Source organism: Ailuropoda melanoleuca, chromosome 8, assembly GCF_002007445.2.
Source record: "Ailuropoda melanoleuca isolate Jingjing chromosome 8, ASM200744v2, whole genome shotgun sequence".
NCBI classification, from domain to species: domain Eukaryota; kingdom Metazoa; phylum Chordata; class Mammalia; order Carnivora; family Ursidae; genus Ailuropoda; species Ailuropoda melanoleuca.
The window spans coordinates 26,245,705-26,271,838 of NC_048225.1; the positions used below are offsets into that span (position 1 = coordinate 26,245,705).

The following is a 26,134-nucleotide window of genomic DNA, read 5'->3' on the forward strand; positions in this document are numbered from 1 at the left end:
TACTACCTTTCGCCTCAACCACAGACATCCTACCTAGTAGTTCAGATACACAGACCTGGTTGCAAGACCTAACTATTTACTGTTAAGCCAAGAGTGGAAGAGTCTCCTTCAGAAACACAAACTTTGCCCTTCCCCCACCTGCAAAGACCTATTCTGGCACTTCTCTGGAGAGGCTGACAGCGCTTCAATAGGGTGAGGGGTGGCCAAATTCCCCTTCTGGTTCTAGTGAGCCAGAGAAAATTGTGACCATCCATCCCAGAAGAGGGTGGAAGCAGGGACACTCCAATTCTGAGGATGTCTTTTTGTTTTGTTTATTTCCTGCTGGTTGTGCAACCTCCTTGCAGTTGGGAGGAATATAGACTTTAAAGGGCTTCCTTACACCTGAAAAGACTGCAAAACCGCATGGAAAGACACAGGACTTCCTGAGGCTGGAAGGAGAAACATACACAACTTACTACTGTGACGAGAGACAAAGACTAAAAACAAAAATGGGTTCAAGAAAGTTTTAGATCCATATATCTTGAAACAGATTATTGACAGAGAATGTGCAGCATTTGGCTCAACCTAGTCCTTTGAAGGTCAAGCTCAGGGAGGACCATCACCCTTCCCAATAGAGGCTCCCCCACAGGCGCTCATAAGCTGTATTTGGGTGTTGCCTGAACCATGGGGTCGACCTACTTTTCCATTTGTTGTCTTGCTAAATGAGGCTAACTCTACCCCACTGCTTTGGAAGAAAGCTTGGAATGTGAATCTGGAGACCGGACTGCTGCACCTCACACTCCACAGGTGACTTCAATTAAACCTGGGGCCTCAGCCGAGCTCGATATGGAAATTAGTGGTGAACATTTCTCATGCCTGTAGATGCCCTTGCCCTCTCCAGAACTGCTACATCAGGCCCTCCCAGGAGGGATCTAGACAGCGTATTGTTTCAAATCTTCACAGGTGATTTGGATGCCCAGCTGAGGCTGAGAATGACTGTCACAGGGTTTCTCCTCATTGGTGACCACAGGCCACTAGTGCCTACCTTGTTTTTTACCTGCCGGGTTATAGTACTAAACAGTGTCTGGCTTTTTCCAGACGCGAAAATCAGCCCTGCATGTGAGCTGTTAGTGCATATACAAAAAGAATCATGGGAATGACGTTGCCCAGGAGACCAGAAATCGGTCTACACAAGAAAACATGTACTTAGGAGGGGTCCCTCTGTGCTTATTTGCCATTTGAGGATAATTAATGGATGTCCACACTGTAACTACTAGCTAATTTCTCCGGTCAGACTTACATTCTGTACCCAGATGGACATTATGGTGGTGGTGGTGCTAATGATGATTTCCCAATTCACTAGACTGAGCAGTGAAATGATAGGCATGTCTTCGAAGGGGTGTCAGCAGTTTTGAGAGTCCACCCTTGTGACCGAGGACAAGTCACTAACCTTAATGAGTCTTATGGGTTTTTTTAACTTATGAAAAGAAGGGAGTTAGACTAGCTTGGTGGTTTTCAAAAGTCATTTCATAGTAGAATCCTTCTTAAATAAAACAGATTACAGAGGATGATCTCTGGCTGCAGCAAGGGGTCAGGGGGTAGAAGCAGAGGTCCAGGACTATGGGGTCTCTCTGGGACCACCATGAGCCCTCAGGTCTGCTGAGCTCAGAAAGAGCAAGGAGATCTGAATCTTAGTGATTGAGGCCAGTCTGGGTGCCTTGAGCTGTCAGGTTTTCTACCTTTTACAAGGCCAACCCCTCTTTTTTAGGGGAGAGAAGAAAGAGAAGGGAATGGGTGTGGCCGTGAGTGGTACCCTAACTGGTAACTTACAGCAATAGATGATCCCTGGGTTTTCTTAAAGCTCTCATATCCTGGATTTAAAGACTTAGCTCCTTAAAGTAACTCTTAAAATCAAGTAGAGAACAAAAAGAGATACCCATCAAAATTCTGGTGAATTTTACAACACGACCATTGCCTGGCACAAAGGGCAGCCACTCCGGAACAGTTGATCAGGCTGAATGGACAGTGATGAGCAAAACAAATGGAGACTGGAAAACGGGAAGGGTTGGGAAGAGAGCTCCAGGTTAAAGCCCCATCAGGAGTCCTCCACGTATTAGAAAGTCAAAGCAGTTGGGAGTTGAGTCAGTACTCCATTCTAGAAGTTGGAGAGAGAGCCAGATAGTTGCTTGTCAAAAGAATAACAATTTGGAGAAGTGCAAGAACTGAGTCTGAAACAGATGAAACAATATAAAACTCCAATAAACTCAGGTATCACTCTGGAATTAATGGAGGACAAATTGGATCTGCTGTTAACTTAAATACCCATCTGCTCACATCCCTGGAGCCCATAAATTTGTGGGGCTAATTAGTTGTTGCCATCCTGAGAGCAGCAGGGGGCTAAACACATTCCCTGGAGTTTTGTGACACGTAAGCCCATGTCCCTGCCTGTCTTCAGACACCTGAGTCAGAGGGGTAGGGAGCAGAATGGAGATGGCCTATTCTGGAGTCGTCCGAAGAGTTTGGATGAGGTAGTGATGGACATCCATGTCCTCATCTTGACCTTCCTGAAAGACGGTATTGAGAAATCTCCAAGCCTATTTCCAGTTTTCTCCACTATTATATATTTTTGTCATCACATCTACAACAACAATGCTTTTTCTCATCTATCCAATTACCATCCCGTCCCCTCCCTCAGTCCCCCTCTGCTGCCTGACTTGACTTCTCTAAAAGCGATTCTGTCTGTATCAGAAACGTGAAGCCTTAATATAGGCTCTTCAGCATAATCGCTTCTTAATTAAGTCAGGCTATGGCTCGGTTTCCCAGAATCGTTTCCAGAGGGCTTAATTTTACTTCTGCTCAAAATTAATATTTTACATTTTGCTCTTAAAAGAAACAAAAAAAGACTGAAAGGGAACTTGAGAAGAGGAGAATGAGAAAAAGGTCCAGGGAAAAAGAGAGCTCATATTTCAGCTCCCATTACAGAACCTTCAAGCCTCTGTTGCTGTTTTCCGCAAGTAATACTCAATCTGTGACATTCACTTTAGCAAAACAAAGCATGGATCAAGGTAATTAAATGGCACGGCTCAGAGTGAATTAAGGGATGATTCTATCAACAGGAGACACCTGCTGCTCTGACACTTTCCACGTGCCTGCTTTGTTCTGACTGTGCCTGCCCAGGGCTGCAGAAAGCCTTCGGACTATTCTAGCACAGTGTACCTGGGTGCCCTGGAAGTGGACGCTGTCAGAGATCTGTGTGCTTGTCACGAAGGCAGAAGACCCAAGAGATGAATGATATTAACGCTGCTGTATCTTCTCCCTCAAGGGCTGGCCAACTACTGCCCTGTGCCCTGCCCCGGCACTCCTGGGGGGCTCTCACTAATGACTATGGTGCACAGGAACTTGGGGGCACATTCACTCTGAGACTGCAGGGAGCATGCTCTTCCATAAGAAGGTGCTGGACTGCTGGCCCAACCACAACCCTGACTGTTATCCTCTTAACCATTCACTGACTCCCTGCTATAGTCCAGACTGTGTCCAGCTGCTGGAGCTCCAACGATAATAAAACCTAGACATAGGCGCTGCCTTCATCAAGCCTGCACGTCTGTGGGTCACAGAACATGGGCCAGGCTGAGAGTTCATGTGTACAAACTTACTCTGAGTGTGTGCAGGAGAGCTGCGTAAAGGAGACCTGGGGATCCTCAGAGACCAGGGGCATATCCTGGAGGTATATGCTGCCTAAAGTGGGTCTGGCTTGGATTTTTTTCAGCATGGACATCATCACATAATCACATACAGAGATTCTGTCCTTCTTCTATTATTCTGCACTTCTTATCGTTCAGACTACCTCCGTAGAATCTCCCAGGAGGTTACACAGTGGTTGGGGTTGGGGAAATTGAGGCAGAGTCTGGAGAGCTGGAAATGTGGTACTACAACTCCGGCCCAGTGTGTAAGAGGCCAGGTGCAAGCTCCCTGAGAGATTTCTTCCCGTTATCCTGAGCCTTCCCTCCTCTCTGCTTCCCAGCTAAGAGTGGTGCTGTCTGGGGTAGGGGGTGGAAAGGAGAGGTCAACAGAAGTCAAAGATGCTCTGTGGGACCAGACAGGTTGAGCTCTTTTTTTTTTTTTTTAAAGATTTTATTTATTTATTCGAAAGAGAAAGAGACAGCCAGCGAGAGAGGGAACACAAGCAGGGGGAGTGGGAGAGGAAGAAGCAGGCTCACAGCGGAGGAGCCTGATGTGGGGCTCGATCCCAGATCGCCGGGATCACGACCTGAGCCGAAGGCAGACGCTTAACCGCTGTGCCACCCAGGCGCCCCCAGACAGGTTGAGCTCTTAAGCATTGATCCATCCACATGAAATATGCGAATCTATGGGAACACATGTGATAATAGCTGGCCATGGGATCTAGGTGACCATTTAACATCCTGGGATGTTGGGAAATTTCATCCTAGAGCCTGTGACTGATGCTGTGCCAGGGTGTTTCATTTGCATGACTGATTATTAGCCAGATGGGCCTTTCGTCCTGCTCTAGAAAGTACCAGCAGGGAAGGGGTTTCTACTACGTAGCCTGCTCTTGCTGAGGGACTGCCCAAATTCATTACTTGCTGCGAAAGTTTACCGTACAAATACTATAAGATAATTGTGCAGTACGCTCCTATTATACATGGATTTTCATCAAAAGAAAAAGTCTATTGCTTTTAGGAATGAATTTATTACAAGGGGCTTAGTTTATAGGATTTCTCAATTTCTCTTGTAAATATTTTATCAGCATGATAGATTTGTCTTAAGAAGATTGAAAGGTACATTTTCCTTTAGCCATTTGGCGTAAGAAGAGAAATGATTTTTTTCCCCTATAAAGAATTTAGGATGGCCGTAAACCCATATACATTCAGGTGCTTCAGAATGGGGACTGGGACTTCCTCACTCACCCCACCTTGGGCCCTGTTATCAGATGCTGTTTATGCAGTGCACAGGCTTGAAACATCGCCACACATGGACTCTGCCAAGCCTCACCAGGCTCAGGTCTGGGGGTCTCTATGTTCTTATCCATACAGAAAGTTGCCATGGAGAGAGCCCTTCCTTTAAGTGCTTCATTTGTAGTTAGCAAGCTTCACTATAATCATGAAGTAGATACTATCATTAGACATTTAACAGCTAGAAAGGTTGAGGTACAGAGAAGTGCGGTGACCGCCCATGGTGATAAGGAAATGGTGAGGTCCCCTTTCAATGACAAGGCCACGTGTTTGAGAACCCTATCATGCTGCTGCTTTTATAGACCCTCCCTCCGGAGAGGTGCCTCCTTTTGTTTACTATTCTCAGCCTTTCTGCAAAGCACAAAGTCAGGCCAAGTCAGAGCCCAGTGGCCGGAGAGAGGGTAAAGGCAACCGGTATTCTGGGGCAGGTGTGAAAGAGCATTTCATTTCAATCTCAACGTCCACATTCAGACCTTACAAGCCAAATGGGAAAGGAAGTCTGTGTATGACACCAAACTCTGCACAGTCTTCTCTACTGTCAAGCCATGTCTTCCTCTTTTTACCATCTCACCCAGTTTTAACACTCATCTCTACCATGGAGCCCTCTTCCAATTTGTTTTGGCAGTCTTCTAGTTCTTATGCATTCAGGTCTCCATAGCTGGTTTTGTAGGTGTTCTTGGATCCATATATATTCACATATAAGTTCTTTCCTCCATTGTATCAGAGCTCCCATTGGCCCTTGGGAAGGGTCAAGTATTGTCTTTCATACCATTCTTCCACTGGTCCTTGCATAGATCTAGAGATAGTGGGTTACATGGAGCACCCAATTAATGTTGGGGACCAGATCATGACACCAACACCATTCTACACCATCAAAAATATCCGTGATGCCTGGCCTTTGCCAACAGAAATAGAAAGCTTAGATTCTAACTATTAAGAGTATGAAACCCTGAGACCAATCTTAACTATAAATATGCACATACGGAGGCATGTTGTGCAAAAGGCCCAAAAAGTATACTTGCACGGTCAGCGCAGAGAAGTGGACAAGAGGGGAGGTATACTTTATGAAGAGGCTCCAAGGGGCAAGCACACAATTGATTATCTAAGACAGGGGTCGGCAAATTATGCCCCCTGGGCCAAATCTGGCGAAGTTACCTGTTTTCACGATAAAGTGTTACAGAAATCACACTCGTGCTTTTGCCTGTGATCTAGGGCTGCTATCCTACTGCAACAGCGGGTCAAGTAGTAATGCACAGACAACATGACTCAAAAGCCTAAATATTTACAACGGAACCCTGTTCTCTGCTTCTATTTTTGATGCACACAATCTTCTCCTAAACTTCACATGGAAAAATCTCGGAAAGTCCAACTCCCTCCTCCCGCCATACCTTAATCCATTTTTTTTCCCTGCCATACATACCAATTTGAAAGATGCCCAGAACCTTAATTTCCGCCAAGTCAGTCATTTCTTCAGAATTTTCAATGCCATGGTCTACTTAGATGAAGATTTTCCATGACGTTCCAGATTTTTTTTTATTGTACTTTACCTTTTCAGAGTACATTTTAGCATAAATGGTACGGAAATTATTTGTGCATTGTCTCACACTTAGAATCTCTTTGCCAAATCCTGCAATTTGGCCAGGAATTTCTGGGGTAGGTGTGATAATCATCAGACAGTTCTTGACACCTCCACCCAAAAATGTATAGTGGGAAATTGAAAGGAAATGAACTCTAGAGGGGGTTTCAATCTCAGCTTTTTCGACTTTTGGAGTTTTGTTTCAATTTTAACCTACTATTCCCAGTATGACATATTTCCTGGTTTTCAGTATTGATTTTTATATTATAGAAGAAATACAAGGATGTGCTCACTGTTTCTGGGTCATGTTCACACCATAATGTGTTCACTAAGGAGTGTGTAAAGCCCTCAGTCCAGAATTATATGGAGACAGAAAATGTGGAAGGGGACATGGAACCAGTAGGCTGCCTTGCAGGGCTCTCCGACCTGAGGCTGTACATAAAAAGGTTAGCCTTCACACCCAAGCAGCACCAGCTGAAAACTCTGGGCTAACTCATCTGAAATCTCACACATTTATCAGTGGGATTATATCCCCCACCAACCTTCCTTAACAAAAGGTCAAGTGGATCACGGAGAAGTGTCCAGAAATAGCAAAGCAAGTCCTTGAGACTCAAAGGCATTTGATCCAGGGAAAATATGAGCCCTGAGCAAAGAAAGGAATTCACAACTTTCTTCAAACTTGAGAGTATCACCAGTAAGAATGTTCTTAAGTGCATGGATAGACCTCAGTAGTTATGAAATTGTGCTTGGCACGAACAGTGCATCTCTAAACTTTGAGAATGGCCTCACAGAGGGCACCCACCACACTGTGGGCTACGATGCAGAATTTTATAGGAAACAGGCCTTTAGAGGAACCCCTTAGTTTCCCAGGTAAGAAAGGGCAAGTGATAAAAAACAAACTGAGGGGTAAGCAATCTCACATCCAGTGAGCATCTCAGTCTGCTAGGTTTATTTTTTCATAGATGATCTCATTTGATTCTTGCCACATGTCTGAAATTCTATAAATAATGTCCATTGAATAAATGAGAAAATCAAGCCTTAGCAGAGTTAAACATTTGTCCAAAGTTTATATAGTCTGTTAATGATGGAACTGGATAGAAATTCATTTCTGATTCTTCACTACACCATGCAGGGTTGAAGTACTATTGTCCCCAGCTCTTTCAAGGACCAAAGCTGAGGGAAAAAGTTGACCTTTGTGTACCTTGTAGGTAAGCTGTGTTTTGTTTTGTTTTTGTTTTGTTTTTTTTTTGTTTTTTTAAACCTACTGCAAAAGATGATTTTAATGTTTATTTCAGGTAATTTCCTCCAGGCATATATTGCATCCCAAGCAAAGTACAGTTTAGGACCTAATTTCTTTTTGTAACATATACTCATGGCTACCCCATCACTTTGTAATATGAAGATAGTTTAACGACCGTACTAAGAAAAGAGAGGGGGCAAAAACATGGAGGGTATGGTGGCAGGTGGGCCATCCCCATAGTCTCCTCTCTCATTATACTTCATTACATGGCGTGAGGGTGTAGAACATGAGATTAGTTTCACATTTCTCTTGGATTCACAAACTGCTTTTTGTGGCTTATCCAGAAAGAGGAAATAGAAGAAGAATCACTCTGAGTTGCGTGAATTCAAATGGAAGCCAAAGGAAGCTGACAAATATTGAAGCATGAGCCAGAGACAAAAGTGGGCCCATGATGTCTGCCGATGTTGTGTCTAGGGTTGTTCATTTCATCATGTCACGCGGCAGGTGCGTGGTGACAGGCTGTTGTGCTGACAACCACAAGTGTTCCGTTAAGCATTGCCACTTGCCCTGTAACATCGCCGTGGAAGAGGGAAAGATGCCTTTGTCTAAAGTTGAGTAATAATGATGGTAATTAAAACACCATGCATAGCCCCAGTTCATGGTAAACAGGGAATTTCCTTAGATCAAGCAAATCTAAAAGGCACTGCTTTGATAACCATAGGCTAGTATGAGGCTTCCAGAAACAGAATGCAGTATTTGCTCATGTATGTGGGGGAGGGAGAGGGGGAATACTTATTGACGGGATAAGAAGTGGTTTGAGTATTCCCAAGGCCCTTTCAGTACCTGGAGAGAGCTCCATAATTCATAATCCTGAAATGCATAGGCTGATAATTACCTTAATCACTGGAGAAACATGGCTGAAACGAACTGAAATAAGCCATAAAACTCATTACAAGATAACAAGATTCTATCTATTCTCCGAGGTCACGTTAGTGTTCCATAAGGTCAAGGAGTTAATCACCTCTTTCAGTAGAAGCACTAGATAAGAAACTGGTGTGTGTGTGTGTGTGTGTGTGTGTGTGTGTGTGTGTGGTTAAGTCTTTCTAAATTCCAAGACAATAGAGTCCGCCAGGTAGGCGAAAGGAAAGTGGCTGATAGTTTACGAATAATCCACAATTTTGTGCTTTCCTTTTTTGACTTTTGGAGTACAAACATCCAGGATATCAGTGATTGTGAAATGGGTTTGTTTTGCAAATTTAGCATTCTCCAAACTGACCCCCCCACCATGGTTCAAATGGGCTGTCTACAGGTTAATAGTGGTACAGGGCTATGGCTTGAGAGTCTGAACAAACTTCTTTCCCACTGGCCTGGTGAGGTAAACTGCAGATACAGGAAGAAATCTTAGGCATCGCTCCCTCTGACCTCCTCAGTGTTTCCGATGAGAGAAACAAGGCCCAGGCGGGTGCAATGCTAGCCAAGTCCCTTGGGCAGCAGATGGAACCATGAGCTAGTCCAGGGTACTATTTCACCAAAAGATCAGGTTCTTAGGGAGGGAAAGGCAGAAGCTAGAGGCAGCAAATGTCAGGAAGATGGACTCTCTGCCTTCCCCAGGGATGCTAAGAACAACGCCATCTTGAATTGGGGCATCACGTCCTCACGCATAGAAGGTGAATATTGGTTAACCTGGCCCAGGGGCTCTTGCTGCTTCTGCATTTTTGTCCTCATTCGATGCAGGTGACCCACCTCCTCTTGCCTCCAGGCCCTCACCTACAACTCTGTTCCTCCCTCTTCTCTGTAGCTTCCAAGACTCTGATCTTGCATTAAGATCTAGATGTCTCTGTTTTCTCAATAAAGACTGGAAAACAGCAAACCAAACAAACTGCCAAAAGAATGTTTATGAGGAAAAGTGAGAGTTTGTGCCTGGTTCATAGAAAGTTCTTAATAAACTCATCATCATCGTCATTACCACCATCACCAGTTTAAGCAGGGCTGAGGGATGAAAAGAGACAAGAGACCGCCAAGTCTCATCACTGCTATCTCCCCCATTAAAAGAAATGAGCTAGAAATGCAGCAGAAGAAATATCTATGTTTTAAAAAAATACAATTACTGTTAAATTGTTAATTCCAAGGAGACATCTAAAAATCCCTCTGCCTCCCTTATGGGATGATGAAAGAGTCATTGTTTGGGGACATAGGGTGACTCCAGTGTCAGCTCCCAATGTTTTCAGGCATTTAGGTATCATTCATCATCAATAAATTGCATGCAAATTTAAATCTACTGATCTGGAACCCTAGCTTTTTGTTTGTTTCTTGTTTTTTTTTGTTGCTGTTGTTTTGTTTTGTTTTTTGTTTTTTGTACATGTGGCTTATAACTCACAGATGAAAAAGACCGAGAGTGCTGTCATTTTTTAGTGAACAGAACAAGGAACTAGTTCCTGGCTCCTGCAATTGCCAACTTCTCTTGAAAGTATTTTCTTTGAGATTGCTTTGGGAAAACAATTTAAATTAAGCTCCCAGAATATGCATTTTTTGAGGATTTACTTTGATAGATTCTGTGTAGGTGGTTACTGCAGAATTAATCCCTAGTAAATATGTCTTTGATAATCAGTTGATTTTCATTTAACGCACAGCAACCACCATATAAACTCTAGTCAAGTATATCTTGTCAAGAAAAAAAAAAATTTGAGTAAATACTAACCAGTGATTAAATTAGCTACTTGTTACTATCTGCAGCCAAATCAATTGGATAGATTCAACNCCCGTAACGCCGGGATCACGCCCTGAGCTGAAGGCAGACGCTTAACCGCTGTGCCACCCAGGCGCCCCTCAACAGTACATTTTTAAGTGGGATTCCCTGAATGCCAAGAATAAATTTTATTCACTGACATCGATAGGATTCTCAGGTCTACATTCAGCTCAGGGCTAGTAAGTTTAAATGTTCGCTTTCTGGGGATAAATGAAGAAAGCATAAAAGCCCAAATGAAATCCACTAGGAAGGGAATGCTGAGGCCAGCTCATCAGCTGTGCTGTTCCAGGGAGCTCTGTCCCAGACTGTTAGAGGTGGTCTCCAGCCATGCTGTCCTCTATCCAGGAAGCTGACACCTTCCAGCAGAACCCTTAGAAAATGGGCATGGAGACTGGAGTCTGCACCCAAGTTCTAGATCTAGGAGTTAACACCTTGTGACCTAGGGCAAATGATGACCTCCTGAATGACCATCGATTCCCTCTTTTGTAAAATGGGAGTGTAAAAGAATATTGACCTCAGAAGCCTTTAAGTGAGAATTGAATGCAGCGCTAACATACATGAGAGGGTCGTTTACACTGTTCGGCCCATGAATAGATACACTATTATTGTGATGTTTCCCCGGTGAGCAAGGGCTTGGGATAATACAGTCTGGTGAGGCTTCGCTGGCAACCAAATGCATTTGGGGGGGAAGCTGGTATCCAGATAATACTCAGATTTCCAGTAGCTGCAAAACAGAACCACATAAGATCTTGGGCATGGGGCCCAGACCAACTCCACACAGCCAGTGGCTCACCTTCCCAAGCACTCAACCCACCCTTGCTTTAATCCTTTCGGAAGATTGCTCCTAGGAAGTGTTGCCAAATGGGCAGCAGTTCAAATTAGAGCAAGACGGCAGCTGACTTACCTTCACTGTAGAAAGAGCCAGAGTGGATCCTGGGTTGAGCAGAGGTCCATCCTTTACTGCTCTTACTTCCTTAGGTGTTCCACGGAGTGAGAATTCTGGAGCTAGAAACTTTGGGGTGTGGTTCACTGCAACATGCGCCCCCCCCCCTTAGCCGCTCAGGGGCTCTCTTTGGCCCTGAAGGGAAGAGGAAGGAATATACCCACATTCTTATCAATAAACAAGCCAACAAGAAAGGTGCTCCACACCGTGTGTCCGCTCCTCCCTGCATTGGGGTGGGAATCTTAGAGAGTCGGGGGGCTCCAGACCCCCAGAGCAGGAAGTGAGCCTGGGAACATGTGGCAGCTGCTGACAGTCACTCCGCCTTCAGAAAGCCACTTGGAATGCAAGCTGTGCCTTGCCTTCATCTTTTACTGCTCTGCCAGACTGTTTACTGGAGCAACCTTATTACCAATCTCCTAAAAATCCCCATAAAATCCATAGATCATAGGCTGTAGCATTATTACAGCACCAGCCTGCATGCTGAGCCTCTGCAATTACTAGCCAGGGGCTGGAGGAAGCCGGCGGTCGTCACCAGGTCCCCACCCACATACACCTTGTGGACCACAGAACCAGCTCCAGAAAGACCCAAAAGGAAGGAAAGAAAAAAGAGCTCTCGGCAGTCTCTCCTTTAAGTTTCCCTTTCTTATGGATCTTTTTCTGAGGGGGTTCTTTTTCTTTCCCTCTTTGTTCTTTCAGTTTCAGATATATTCCTCCACCCACTGTCTCTCTTAGCCTGCAGAAACAGATGTGGGACTTGAGAAAGACAACTCCATAGTTGTCGGCTCCCACTGGGGGACCAGCAGCAGCCGGTGGGCTGTGGGGAGGGCCAGGCTCAGGCCTGGCTGCCTGCAGCTGCGGGAGAAATCTCTGATGAATTTCAAAACCTGCCTCTGCTTGGGATGTGATCAACAGTCACAGCGGGGCTTCTGTGTTTGACTATATGAACAAGCTCAGAGGGAGGGAGAGAATGCAGCCCCTCCCATCCTTCCCTCCCCTGCCACAGTGTAGCGGACAGCCCAGGCCAAAGTGCATGCCTCCCTGCTGTGGGCATGCACCTGCCCTGAACAGAGCAACCCTGCAGAAGGGGGACAGCAGATCCCGGGCCATCAACATGCAGCCCCACTGCAGCTGTCCCTGGTCCTCATGCTAGGAAGGTGCCAGATACAGAGCAAGATGTAAGGTGGGGCCAGCCTTTGGCTCCTCCCAGAATGTCTGGGGCAGAGAGTTTGAGACACCCACACGTGTGGGGTCCTGGAGCAGCTTGCAGTAGAACACAGGTGGGGAGCACACCCAGAAGCCCGCTTATTGGGAACCGCCTCCTTTGCCTCTTTCTAGGCTCTCCAGAAGAATGGCTTATGGGGTGCATTCGTGCTAAATGCTGCTGGAAGGAGGATGCACATTGCAAACGTCCATGCAATCAATCAATCAATCAATAAACAAACAAATAAATAAATAAACCCTGTCTCAGGTTATTATAGCCTCCAGCCTTATCAGAAAGGTGGTTGTGGTGCTCACAGAGGTGTTTGTTAAATATTCATTGACTAAGCTTATAAAGCCTCACTCTCCACCAGAAAGCAATGTGACAGCCTCTTGGCTTTCCCGCCTATGAAATGGGTTGTTCAGTCACTGATTAACTCAACAAACATATAACACGTGTCTCCTTACGCACACACCTGCTCTAGGTGATGGGACAGTAAGGTCACCTCGTTTCTGTCCTCAGGAAGCTCCTTGTTGGATCACAGGATTCTTTTTTAGAGGTATAAAGTCAACCCTCTGGGCAGTAGCAAAAGTTGGAGAAGGGAATGCTGGCCTCTTTTTCTTTTGGCTGTGGAAGTCTCTTTCACAGAAAGCTTTCTTTCTAGGCATAGCTCTAAGTAGACAAGGAAAAGCCAAGTGGACCTCCCTGCTCAATGGCAGGGCCAGTGACCTTACATCTGCTCTGGGTCAGCCTAGTAGGAGGTGAGGGGACCTCAGAGCCCCTCCCCAAACTGTCATTGTGATAGGAAATAACTCCTACAGGCCATTTTTCTTTCTGAGAACCTCAGAGGCCATCAACTGCAACGCTTCTCAAAGTCCCTCCTCCTACCAGCAGCAACAGCAGCACCCACAGCTCTGCAGAAATGCAGATTCTCAGGCTCTACCTCAGACCCGCTCGATCAGAAAGGGGAGGAGCTCAAGAGCCTGCGCGCCCACAGCCCTCAGTGCTTCCAGGGTCTCCCACGTGGCCGCATGTTGGGATCACTTGGGCGGTTTTTAAAAACGCTGATGCCTGGGTCCCACTCCCAGGGATGCTGATTTCACTGGATGGGATGAAGTTTGGGGACCAGGATTTGAAAAGCTGCCCCGGTGATTCTAATGTGCAGTCAAAGCGGAGAACTGGGAGAGGAGGCTAAAAGTTCTGCTATTGAGTAGAGGGGCCCTTGGGTCCTTACCCTACCCCAGAACTTTGGCTGCCACGCTTTTTGTTTTCTAGAATTCTTAGCCATTTCCAGACACTTGCACAGTCATTAAGGAAAAGATGCTAATTAGTCGCATGGAAGCTGGCACCTCTCACCTACCTTTCTGGAGACATCTCACAGATAAATAGGCAATGTGCAGTGAGGCGAGGTCAGTAGCAGTTCCTGGGGCTTCCTGGAAGCACAGGGAAGTGGCTGGCACAGCTGGTTTTGCACAGGTGGCTGTTCAGAGTCACAGAGGGGGCTGCAGGTTTAATGTAGTGGGTGGGTTGGGCTGCACCACTGCTCGGTCTCAGACGCCCTCCCCGACACTGCTTTCCCCCCACCCCTACAACCCTTACCTAGGAATGGTGAGAAAGGGGGGCGGCGGCTGATGGGGAAGAAAATTGAGATTTCCTAGATGTTTAGCACATGATGGTGTCTGATGGTGAAAATCGATAAATATATTCACTGGAAAGAAAAGAAAAATCTACCCAGCCAAGCTCTGTGTGAAGCCAGGAGGGGAAAGGAAAAGCATTACTCAGAGGAATGCTGGTCTCCACTGGACACCTCAGAGCAGCCTAAAACCAGTTTCCTTCTGACATGCTGGGACAAGATTCATTGTCCATCTTGGCATCTGCCCCATTCCACCATTGGACATGTTGCGTAGCTTGTGGGGAAACCTCCTCCCCCATCCTGGGAAAGAATTAGAGGGCATATGATGGACAGTCAGAGCCTGTCCATTATCCCCCCCTTCATTCGACAGATTCCAGCTGACATTTCCCTGGGCCTCTTCTTACCCACCAACAGAGTATTAGTAGTAGACCTCTCCGGAGTTTGGAGAAGATGTGGATAGGAAAGGGAAGGGACTTTTGTATTTCAGCAGTGTTCTGCCTTAGAGAAGAAGAGAACATGGAAAAAAGTCTGAGAGGCTCCACCCACTTCCATCCCATTTGGAATGCTGGCTGGAAAGGAGGTTTTAAACCCATCTCACTGCCTTTTAAGAAAACTTACCTAAAGATACTGTACTCTAGCTGACCCTACGTAATTTTTCTACCTAAAGAGACTCAAAAGCAATCCTCATTTCTTTTCCTCCAGTAATACAGCATGGAGCGTGGCATACACCTCTGAATCAGGAGAATAACTGCAGGTCTGTAGGCTTCATTCCGCTCCCCCCCACCAGTGGCATGGGTAGAGCTGGGAGATGACACAGGCTACACATGGTCTGTTAAGGAAGTGCTACTAAAGGTTACAGAACACAGATGTGCCATCAGGGCTCCGGTGGGTGCATTTTCAGATTCCCAGTTTGCACAGAGGAGGACTGTGGGTGTCGGGGGAGACAGGAGGGACCCTGCTGAGCCCTGGACCAGAGCACTTGCCCTTGCATCCTGTCTCTTTCCTTGAAGACGCAGAAGCCATTGGAGGGAGGCTTTGAGAAAAGGTAGTCCTTGGCTCAAGGCCAGAGCTGGTATAGAGCCCAAGTTTGGAGTAAGTACACAACTGTCAATTTAAACATTTCTCCTGGGGGCCCCTGGCTGGTTCAGTTGGTAGAGCATGTGACTCTTGACCTCAGGGCTGTGAGTTCAAGCCCCACTCTGGGTCAGAGTTTGTGTATATATATTGTGTATATACACATCTCACAGAAGATATATGCAAGATATGTATATGCTGTTCTCCTAGAAGATGACCTGCTTCCATGGAACATTCTTGAACTACATTTGGAATGTGTACATTTTGAATTTGCGAGTCCTTTGTGCTCCATGTCGGGTCCTTTCTTAACTCTCAAAGGCTTAGGAGTGTCCCTGGCTGAGGGGCTGAAGGGGTTACCTGGCTTGTCCTTCACACTCACTGTCATAGGAGTGGAGATCTGGAGAAGGAGAACCTTTTCGATTGAAACCATGTTACTCAGCTAGGCTGTCACTATTTGTGGTTTTAGGACGGCCCTAGAATGAGCAGCTAAAAAAAAAAAAAAAATCACTGGAATGGATCGGGCTTGTCGTGCCTTGAGTGGGGACTGAATGTCAAGTCAGCCCCATCTGCAATGTCTGGGTTCTCAGTGCTTCAGAAAGGCGAGCATCTGAGCCCCGTCTCAGATTTCAGGACAGCTGTGGGAATTCCATGGCAGAAAGCTCTGCAGTGCATGCGGGGAGGGACAGAAGGCCATCTTGTCCTTGCCTTGGAAGGATGGGGGACAGATGGTGGTCGGCAGATTTTTAATGCGACTTGGCAGCGGGGGCAGATCAAAAGGGCCAGCCTCTTCTTTGAAATTTTCCCTGATAGTCTCCATTGAATTCCAAGGTATATATTTTTTTCTTTTTTATTCTTCTCAGCACCCAAATGAAAGATACAGTCACCCTGTCCTCTCAGAGCACCCCATGCCTGCCTTGTCGTGTCGGCGATAATGCTGTATTAGGATTCAGTGTCTCCTCGTCTGTTTTCCCTCTAGACTCTAGGAAGGCAGGGATCGTATCTTCATCTCTGTAGCCCCAGCATTTTGACAGTATCTGGTGTACAGAGATCCACAATTCCTTATCTCTAATTCCAAATTCAAAAAGGTCTGAAAATCTAAAGTTTGCTATAACTCATTTGCAGTAAAATCTGGGCTCGGTGTTGTCAAGTGTGCAAAGTCGAAAAGTGGTAGAGTAGAAACAACAGATCTCTGGGGCGCCTGGGTGGCTCAGTCGTTAAGCGTCTGCCTTCGGCTCAGGGCCTGATCCCGGAGTTCTGGGATCGAGCCCCACGTCAGGCTTTTCCGCTGGGAGCCTGCTTCTTCCTCTCCCACTCCCCCTGCTTGAGTTCCCTCTCTTGCTGGCTGTCTCTATCTCTGTCAAATAAATAAATAAAATCTTAAAAAAAAAAAAAAGAAACAACAGATCTCTAAGAAATGGCAAAACAGAGTGCTAAAAGCCACTGCAAGCAGAGGGAAACCACGAATTGGCCTCTGAGGGCACAACACTGAAGGTGGGTTTAAATGTTAGATATGGGGGCGCCTGGTGGCTCAGTGGGTTAAGCATCCGACTCTTAACTTGGCTTTAGGTCATGGTCTCAGGGTCGTGAGATCAAGCCCCGCGTTGGGCTCTGCACTGAGTGGGGAGCCTGCTTAAGATTCTCTATTTCCCTCTCCTCTGCGCCTCCTCCCACCCCCACATCCCTGCTCTAGCTCTCCTCTTAAAAAAAAAAAAAAAAAGAAAAGAAAAATTAGATATGATTCCCAAAGATGAGGGGGTGAGATAGGGAGATGCATGAGGTATGTGGGATGGCATTCATGCCTTTCCGAGTATTTCCCAAATTTTTATATTCCTCTCTTTCCTCGAAGTTTTCAAGCTCTCCTAGGGCTGAGGCTTGAGTCCCATTTTTGTTTTCTTTCCCCGTGGTGCCCCAAAAAAGTGCCATGAGGACCACTTTGGGACTGTACAAAGCAAATGCAGTCATTGCCCAGAATCCCCCTGTTTTGCTGGAAATCATTCTGGGCCTTGTGCATAGATTATGATCAAGAATATTTTCCTGAATAAATGGAAATTTAAAGAGTGTGACTTTTTTTAAATTAATAAACTTTAATTTTTTTTTAAAGATTTTATTTATTTATTTGACAGAGATAGAGACAGCCAGCGAGAGAGGGAACACAAGCAGGGGGAGTGGGAGAGGAAGAAGCAGGCTCATAGCAGAAGAGCCTGACGTGGGGCTCGATCCCATAATGCTGGGATCATGCCCTGAGCCGAAGGCAGACGCTTAACTGCTGTGCCACCCAGGCGCCCCAATAAACTTTAATTTTTAGAGCAGTTTTAGGTTCTGGCAAAATTGAGCAAAAGTACAGAGATTGCCCACACACACCCTGCCTCGCGCACCCCCACCCCGACCCCAGAGACCGCTGCTGGTTGCAGTTTCCGTGCCTACATTGACACACCATTATTTTAATGCCTGTTTGTTCTTCCTGAAGAGTGATAATGCAGGCAGACAGGCATGGCTCCCCTCAGATCTGATTCAACACCTCTCTCCTTCCTGCCCCCACACAGAGGTTCCTGGTCTACTGAGAAACTTGCCCAGCTGCAAAGCAGCAAAGCAGAGACAGAACAGGATTACAAGCTTTGAAAGGTGTAAACACTGAGAAGGCAGAGAAATCATTCCTGTGCAACAGAGGGAAACACGTAGGCATAGATATTAAAGATGGAAAAAAGGCCTATGAGATCAATTCCCTCCCTTGGGGCTCAGAGGAGGGGAAGTAATCAAGGCCCAGGAGCTCCTGCTTTTTCCTTCACAGGGGAAAACAAAAGCCTCACATTCTCCCCCAGCTGCCCTTTGCCCTGAAGCCCAGCTCTCTCTGTCTCTTTCCAGGAGTGCTGCCTAAGGACAGCAGGACCCAACACCGAGCCCTTCACACTCTTTACTCTTCACAGAGCTGGGCACATTTCAAGTATCACGACAGCCTTGCGACATCCCAGTGGGTGTGCCCGGTGTTTAGAAATCCCTCTGTCTCAAAGAGGAGGCTGAAGGGGTGCCAGCTGGTGGACTCCTCGCATTGGGGTGAGAGGTGGAGCCGAACCTGAGGCTGGAATGCTGAGTCCTGGGCCTGGCTTCCCAAAGGTCCTGGCAGGAGGGGGCGTCGCCCTCAGGATCCCTGGCCACAGGCCCTGATAAAACCTGAATGTAGCAGACTTAAAAAAAAAAAAAGAGAGAAAAAAAAGACGACAGAGCGCCGTCCTTCTGAAGTAGGGTGTTTTAATTTGTGTGTGGGAAGAGAAGTTTCTGAGTCAAATCATTTTAGGAAAAGCTTAAGCAAGGCCCCTCACTGTGGACATTGCTCCAGTCTTTAAAATCCGAATGTGGTCGTGAATCTCCAAGAGGAGAAGGAGGAGGCAGCATTTCCTGAAAATATTTGACCACGATTCCATTTCTGGCAGAGCGTCCCGAGTGAGTATCTCTTTGGGGGATTCAGCATTAAGCCTGGTCAAATGGGGGACACGTGGTTATTTTTCGATTCAATCTTCAGCTCTGGGGTGTCGTCCATAGAGGTTCTCAGAGAAGCTTGGAGGAGAAAAAAAACAAAAACTGAAATCTTTGAGAAGAGGCTAAAAGAGCTGAGTTATTCAGGCATAATAAGAAAAAGATACTGGCAGGCCACTGAAATCGAATTTAAACTATTTAGCACATTAGGGGATTTGGTACATAGCAAAGGGAGGGGTCTGTTCTTGACATAGAAGGCTGGAGCCAGGCTTCCCCTGCGGCAGATGGAGGTGGGGCACCCGCTAGGCTGTGGGGACACTGCGGTGTGAAGGGTGCAAGCCTTCCCAACCAGGAGCCAGGTGAGGTGTGGACCCAGCATCCTGCAGTTCTCAGACAGAGGGTCTCCTAGAGCAAGCATGAACAAAGTTGCATCCTCCTTTGAGGTAGGGGACAGAGAAAAAGACCCAGGCAGGTCACACTGGCCTTGTGGTATTGTGATAACAAGCAATTCCTGTAGAAGCCGATCTGAAGCGTGAGTACTAAGTGTCACACTTCGTGTGACAAGGCGGGGGAGAGAAATGGTACATGAGCTCATCCCAGCCAGGAGGAGTGGTGGGGAGCTGGGCGAGGCAGAGAGAGGAGAAAGACTCAGAACCAGGGCCATTTGAAAAGGTCCCAGAGCTGCAGATGGACAGTCACCCTGTGGGGACTGCGACCTCCCTCCTGGGTAGGCATTGGCCAGCGCTGACCCCAAGTCACAGAGGCCCCGCCTGAGAGAAAAGAGGCTTCCCGTGCCTTGCAACTTCAGTACCCATGCCTGAACTCCCCCCTTGATCTCTATGGTCTGTGTCTCCTCCGTTCCTTCCTGACCTTTCCTCAATGAAGAGGGGGAGAAGGCAGTGGGAGGTGAGGGTGGAGAAGAGGGGCAGAGAGCTGCGACAAAACAAAACAAAAGGAAAATCATGAAGGGAGGCTGGGCCCTGGGGATGGGCTTCTTGCAAAATCTCGCGTTTCATTAAATATAGAAAGGTAGGATGAAAAAAAATAATATTCACTCATTGTTACAGTTTCAAAGTCGGAAGCTGGCCTTGATTTCAAAGAACTTGTATGTAATGTGATGCATGGCTTTCTCTTCTGTCTCTCTTTTTATAGGTAAGTGACATTTCATTCTGCTCATCCCCAAGGCAAAGTTGGATGTTTTTAAAGTGGAAAAAAAAATGAGCGGAAAAAGAAACGGGGAAGGTGGGAAGAGGTGGCAGTCGAGGGGTCGCAAAGGTAGGTGCCCACTGAATTCACCATCCTTTGCACGGACAGGCGAGGGGGTGGCTTGTCCCCCCCCCAGAGTCGGCGGTGAATGCCTTTCCTGAGGACAGAGGTCCAGGGCGTGGTTGTGGCTTTTGAAAAGGGAGACACCTTTGCTCTTGGAAAGCGGTTGGTTGCCAAGGGGTCTTTCTCCGGTGAAGTTTTGATTCTGAAATGAGTTGGAGTTTTGTGTCTGACGCGATGAATCAGCTCTTTCGCTGTGTGTTGGTGGCAGAGGAAGTAAGGGAGGAAAACATGTTTACAGCTGGAGAGGCAGAAGTGAAAACTCCCAGCATAGGAATGTGGAAGGTGACGGTTTCTGTCATGATCGGACTGCAAGTGGTGTGGAAATTTTTGGATAGAACGGAGATTTGTGGAATTGGTGGGGGAAATTGAGGTCCTTTGGTACATTGCGCATCATTTACTTAATTTTAAGGCGTGTCTAATTGCTGTGGACGTGTTACTCTATGCCTGCCTGGTCAGTGAGGCTAAAACACCACTTACTTTCCTCTTAGCATGAAGCAGACTGGTTTTCTAAATCCAGAGGCTAATTTGTCACTATAATCTCCTTATTTCTTCTTGGTCATTCAAGGAAGGCATTTTGAAGTTCAAAAAGACTCATTTGGGTTTTCTCCTGTTCTGAAATTCCACAGCTCTCCCCAAAGGGTAAAGCAGAAATGCTTTTAGTTTTTCCTGTAACTTGCAAGACTTCCACTGGGGTAACTGACTGACGGCTCTGCCTGCATGTATTCGTTATTTTCTTTGAGAGAAAGAAATGTAAAACGTTCTATTTAACAGTCAATAAATCTAGATGGGGAACATAAAACCCAATTCAATAAAAATATTTAAAATGTGCCATCTTCTGTTCTGTACAATTAACGGACATAAACAATTGATTGGAGGATGGGTTGATAGGAAGGGGAAGAAGAGAGGCACATCCCCAATCCCTGCCAAGGTCTTCAGAGGAGAAGGTCTCATCCACGCAAAAGAGACAAATATGTAGACAGTGGGAATTTTAGAAAGAGGCAAAAAAACCAGAATTCATTATTAAAGGTGTTTAATTCCGTTTCTAAAATGTGGATACACAGATGTTCTTTATTTATTTTTTTTTAAAGATTTATTTATTTATTTATTAGAGAGAGAGAGAGAGACAGCCAGCGAGAGAGGGAACATAAGCAGGGGGAGTGGGAGAGGAAGAAGCAGGCTCCTAGCGGAGAAGCCTGATGTGGGGCTCGATCCCGGAATGCCCGGATCATGCCCTGAGCCAAAGGCAGACGCTTAATGTCTGCACCACCCAGGCGCCCCCACAGATGTTCTTTAAATTCTCTTTTCGTCAGTTTCAGCAAAGAGGATAAAAGCTCAAAACACAACTTCCTCCTCTGAAATGGGAGAAGTCTCATTGTGCTTGGAGAATCACAAAATCTCTCTTTCCTCTCTTCGCTTGATGTCGTATCCGAGCTTGTGGTCTTTTATTATATTTTCACTGAATACATGGAGACTCATCTTACATTTTCATGGCGTCAGGCAGGCCCGGGAATGCTTCTGGTCGTCCGTCCGGCATAATGGGGGAAATGAAGCTGCCATCTACCTGGGTCCCAGGCCAAGCGAGGGCTCTGCACACATCCCCAGGCTGCTTGGAGAATGAAGACATCCTGCAACCTAGAAGCAGTCCTAGAATTTTGCCCAATGGGACAAGAAGAAGGTGGGGTTCTTTCTTAGTCAAAGGGCTTTCTGTAGCCCCTTGAATATAAAGTGCAGGTTTCTTTTTACTACCTTTCAATCGAGGTTGATTGGGTCAGTGACTTAGTTGGAAAATTCATCAAGTTCTAGAATTCATTGACCGAATAAGGGCTGTGATATAATTTCTTCCTTGTCTTCATAGTCTACCTTTTTTCGCAGATGGCAGAGTTGAATGGGTGGGTGGGGGGAGGCAGCTTTCTCTCCCAGGCTCATCTGTTTGATACCTCAGCTTGCTCTGCCTCTGCTCAGAGACAGGGGGCTTTGCCAGGCCCGGATTATTGTAATAGACTAAATTGATGCTTTGGAGTTTCTTGTTCATCAGGAAGTAACGGGGTATATGTTAATTTTACGAGAAAAATTTCCACAGAGCATATAAGTAAGTGCACGGGTAGGTTTGATTCGTGTTAGTAGGCTGCAGTTCTCGAACTATGAGACTAAAATGCTATTTTCACCTCCCTTATAAACAACACATTCCCCAGCATCGCTATGCCCTGTGGATGAGGGGGACGAATGGGTGGTGCTTGCACACACATACATCCCCAAACACACCACCGCTTGTAAGTATGCATGCACGCAAATGCGTATTTTTAGATGCAAACGCACATAGCTGTGATTTTGCTGTTGAAAGGTGACAAGGACCAAAGGCCTTTCTCAGAATCAGATCTGCCCTCTTGCTATAATTTCCTAAGAGATGGAGATATGTGTTCTATTTGAGTCCCCCATCATTTATCAAACGCCTGGCCCAGCAGCCGTATTTAACTTCACAGCTTAGAGGCCAAAAGCACCAGATTCTTCCTTGGCTTTGGAATCCATCGATCTGGTAGCTTCCCCAGCTTCCCGGCCCCTGGTTGGCATAGTGAATCATGTGGGGTCCAGCATTGATCTCCCATCCTCTGTTTTTGTCTCTGCCCCGGGTTCTGTGCTCCTTCTTGATCCTTCTGTCTGTCTGGGCCACTTCCGGCCTGGACCCTGGACAGAAGGCCAGGCTTTCCGATGGTTGGATTTGTGCTTCTTGGGTACCAGGATCTCTGGGTTTCAGGAAACAGCAGGGAGTATGAGGTGCTACAGACTGAAACAAAGGCTATATCGAATTCCACAAGCCCAGCCTTCTGCCACCCCCTCAAAGCCTGCTTTGGGGACTGCTGAAATCCCCACTCTTCAGGCAAGGAACATTTTGTTACATTTCTTTGAAACTAACCTTTACTGAGTTTCAAACACCCTGCTAACCACTATCTCTCTCTCTCTCTCTCTCTCTCTCTCTCTCTCTCTCACACACACACACACACACTCTCACACATATTTTGTTTTCAAAACAATCCTATGATGTTGGTTTTATCATCGTCTTTTTATAAACAAGGAAATTAAGGCTTAACAAAACGGGATAATTTGCCTAAGTTTGCTTGACCTTGAAGCCTGAATTTGAATTTGTACCTCTCTGCCTCCAATATCCGTGCCCCTAACCTCGTCTTCCACCTACACCACCTGTGCTCTGTTGGAAGTGTAGAGGGTAACAGGAAGGAAAGTCTTTAAGCTACATTGGGCTTGCTTCTTTCTTGCTCTTTCCATCAGCCAAACTCTTGGCCACATAGGCAGTCTCTAGACAGGGCTGTGGAGGAGCTGGCTTGGGCAGATGAAATTTCAAGAACTGGACACAGGCCTAGAAGGACTTGGGTTTGAGGCCTGCACCTGCCATGAATTTGCTGTGTGCCCTCTGGCAATTTATTTATTTCTCTGAGCCTCTGACATCATGACAAAGGCATATGAAGTATAATACTGTTTCATAAGCTTAATGGGAGGCCAAATCAAATCAAAGTCTCCTACCCAAGAAGGTACTTTCTGTCATTCCCCAAAGCCCCTTTTCACTCTGGCTCAGCAAATCTCCAAGTCCAGTTCTTGATTTTTCTGATGAGGCCTAGAGTCTTTGCCAAAAGCAAGGAATGGTTCCTGGCAGCTTCCTGAGCCTTCCTTCCGTTCCTTTCAATACCAGGCCTAGGGGGGGAGCAGAATGAGCCCGCCAATCACTCAGAAACACATGGGGCCCCAGGAAATGCGATGCCCCCCTCCCCAGCTGCCCGCCCCCACCTGCCACGTACCAAATCAACACGTACGGTGCCTACCCGTATCCATTCCGGTGTCTCTTCTTTCTCTATGTTCCCTTGATTGTGTTACTAGAACAACACAAACCAAGTGGATTGGAGATGTAACTCATTATCCCAAAGGCCAAAGGTTATCAAATGCAGTTATCGAGAGCGTGATTAGTGCCCTCTCATATCCTGCTTTAGGATTTCAACCTTTCCTTCTGCCAGCAACACTGAACGGCTGCTCTCCTACACTGGCCACCATGCTTTAATGGCAGATTAAAAGCCGAGAGGCTGAACAAAGGAACTAGGACCAGCCGGCGTGTCTTTGGAGCTTGTATGGCTGATGAGGAGCTCCAGGAACTGAGGCTGTGGGTGCATCTATTAGGCACTGGGGGGCACGTGTGCGCCCACCACGTGCTGCCGGGAAAGCTACTCTCTAAATGCTTCCTGTGTTTGCCAGTGGGGTTCACGCACTCCCTCCTGTCCCTCAGGGAAATTAAGAGAGGATCTCCTCTTAAGACTGACAGCTGCTTTGTCTTACCCCATCCTTTCCATGCCTCATCTCTGGAGTGAGTTATCTTAATCCTGACATTTGCCCAACCATTCATGGTAAAAACCTTTTTTGTACAGCAGGGTGAAAACTATTTTGGGGACACAGTGATTACATTGATGTGAAAAGCCAATGTAGATCCCAGGGCAAGTGAAGGATAAAGGGCTTTATCTAATCAACAAGGGCACTGTTGTGGGGCCGACTTTGTGTCCCTTCCAAAATAGGTATGTTGAAGCCCTTATCCCAGTACTTCAGAATGTGACTGCATTTGGAGATAAAGCCTTTAAAGAGGAAATTAGGGGGAAATTAAGGTCATAGGTGTGGGCCCTCTGCTGGAGTCCTCATAAGAAGAAGAGATTAGGACACAGACGCACACAGGAGAGACCACATAAGGACACAGGGAGAACATGGCCATCTGTAAGCCAAAGGGAGAGGCTTCAGCGTAAGCCAAACCTCCAGACATCTTGACCTTAGATTTCTAGCCTCCAGAACTAAGAGAAAATACATTTCTGTTGTTTCAACCTCCTGGCCTGCGTGCTGTGTTATAACAGACTATGCGGACTGATAGAGTCACAACGTGAGTTCATCAAGACCCACGCGAGTTGTCTGGGAACATGCAGAGACTCCTATGGGCCACAGAAAGAAGGCAGGTTTGCAGGTCAAATCCCTGCACGGCCATATTTTGCTTGACCTTTGGCAAGTTACCCTGTGGATCCTCGGTTTCCCTATCCATACAATGGGTATGATATATATCTCACTACTGTTGTCAGGATTAATTGAGATAAGGAATAACAAATATTGTCGACTCTAGTGCTCAATATCCAGTTTTCTAACTCCTACTGTTTCTTTTAATAGTGAAAGGAATAAAGGCAATTTTTGGTGTGTGGCAGGTACTGGGCAAAAGGCTCACCTGGGGCACTTCCTTTAATCTGGCCTCTTTTCTCCTGTTAATTGAAGACGAGTCTGTCCTCAGGACTCTGTGCTAGGGTTGTTGAATTCATCAACCTGTAAGCCAAGGTCTGAGAGAAGGCTTGTACTCTCTACTCTTCACCCCTCCTGACTGATACTCATCAGCGCTCAGCCTTTCTGGCTTGGGGAGAAGGACCGCCTTGGATGGCTGCTCATGAGAGGTCCAGACCCCCTTTCCTGGGCTGTCTCATCACCTACCAACCGTAGGTGTTCCTCGATTTGCCTGAAACTCACAGTTACAAACAACTGAGGCCAACCTCGAAGGATTCACTTACAGTGATTTATACATCATTAGAGATGAGGCTGGTGACCATGAACACGTAATGCACCACAAACACACACGGTATTGAAGGGTCCAGGGAGTCAAGTATCCTGCCAATGTCTTGGTCTATTTGGACATGGAGCTTCGCCTGAAATGTGCCCCTCCCGGAGCAGTGGACCTCGGAATGAAGAAACATACTTGGCAAACACACACAGTTCTGACATCCTGAGATGAGGGAAGCCCCTGACCTCCAGGCAGAGGCTGACTGAAAGCCAAGAAAACCTTGCTGGCATTCCCATTGTGCGTTCACCAGTGACACAGTCCTCACTCAGCATTTCAGGTCCTTGGACAGACAGAATCAGTCCAAGAGACATGACTCAAAGAGCTACACTCACAAAAA

At 46.5% G+C, this 26,134-nt stretch overlaps 1 protein-coding gene across 2 annotated transcripts in view; it reads left to right on the top strand.

Annotated features, from left to right (window-relative positions):
• The window catches only part of NTM (neurotrimin), a 965,418-nt gene that overhangs the window by 265,449 nt on the left and 673,835 nt on the right, over nt 1-26,134 (top strand). The window contains exons 1-2 of one of the 2 annotated variants that reach the window (XM_019796936.2): nt 18,254-18,797; nt 19,983-20,105. The exons of the other annotated variant lie outside the window; for it this stretch is intronic. Of the exons in view, the coding sequence (XP_019652495.2) occupies nt 20,048-20,105 (58 nt within the window). The 5' untranslated portion in view covers nt 18,254-18,797; nt 19,983-20,047. Of the gene's footprint in view, nt 1-18,253; nt 18,798-19,982; nt 20,106-26,134 lie in introns of those variants that run through there. 2 annotated transcript variants of the gene reach the window in all.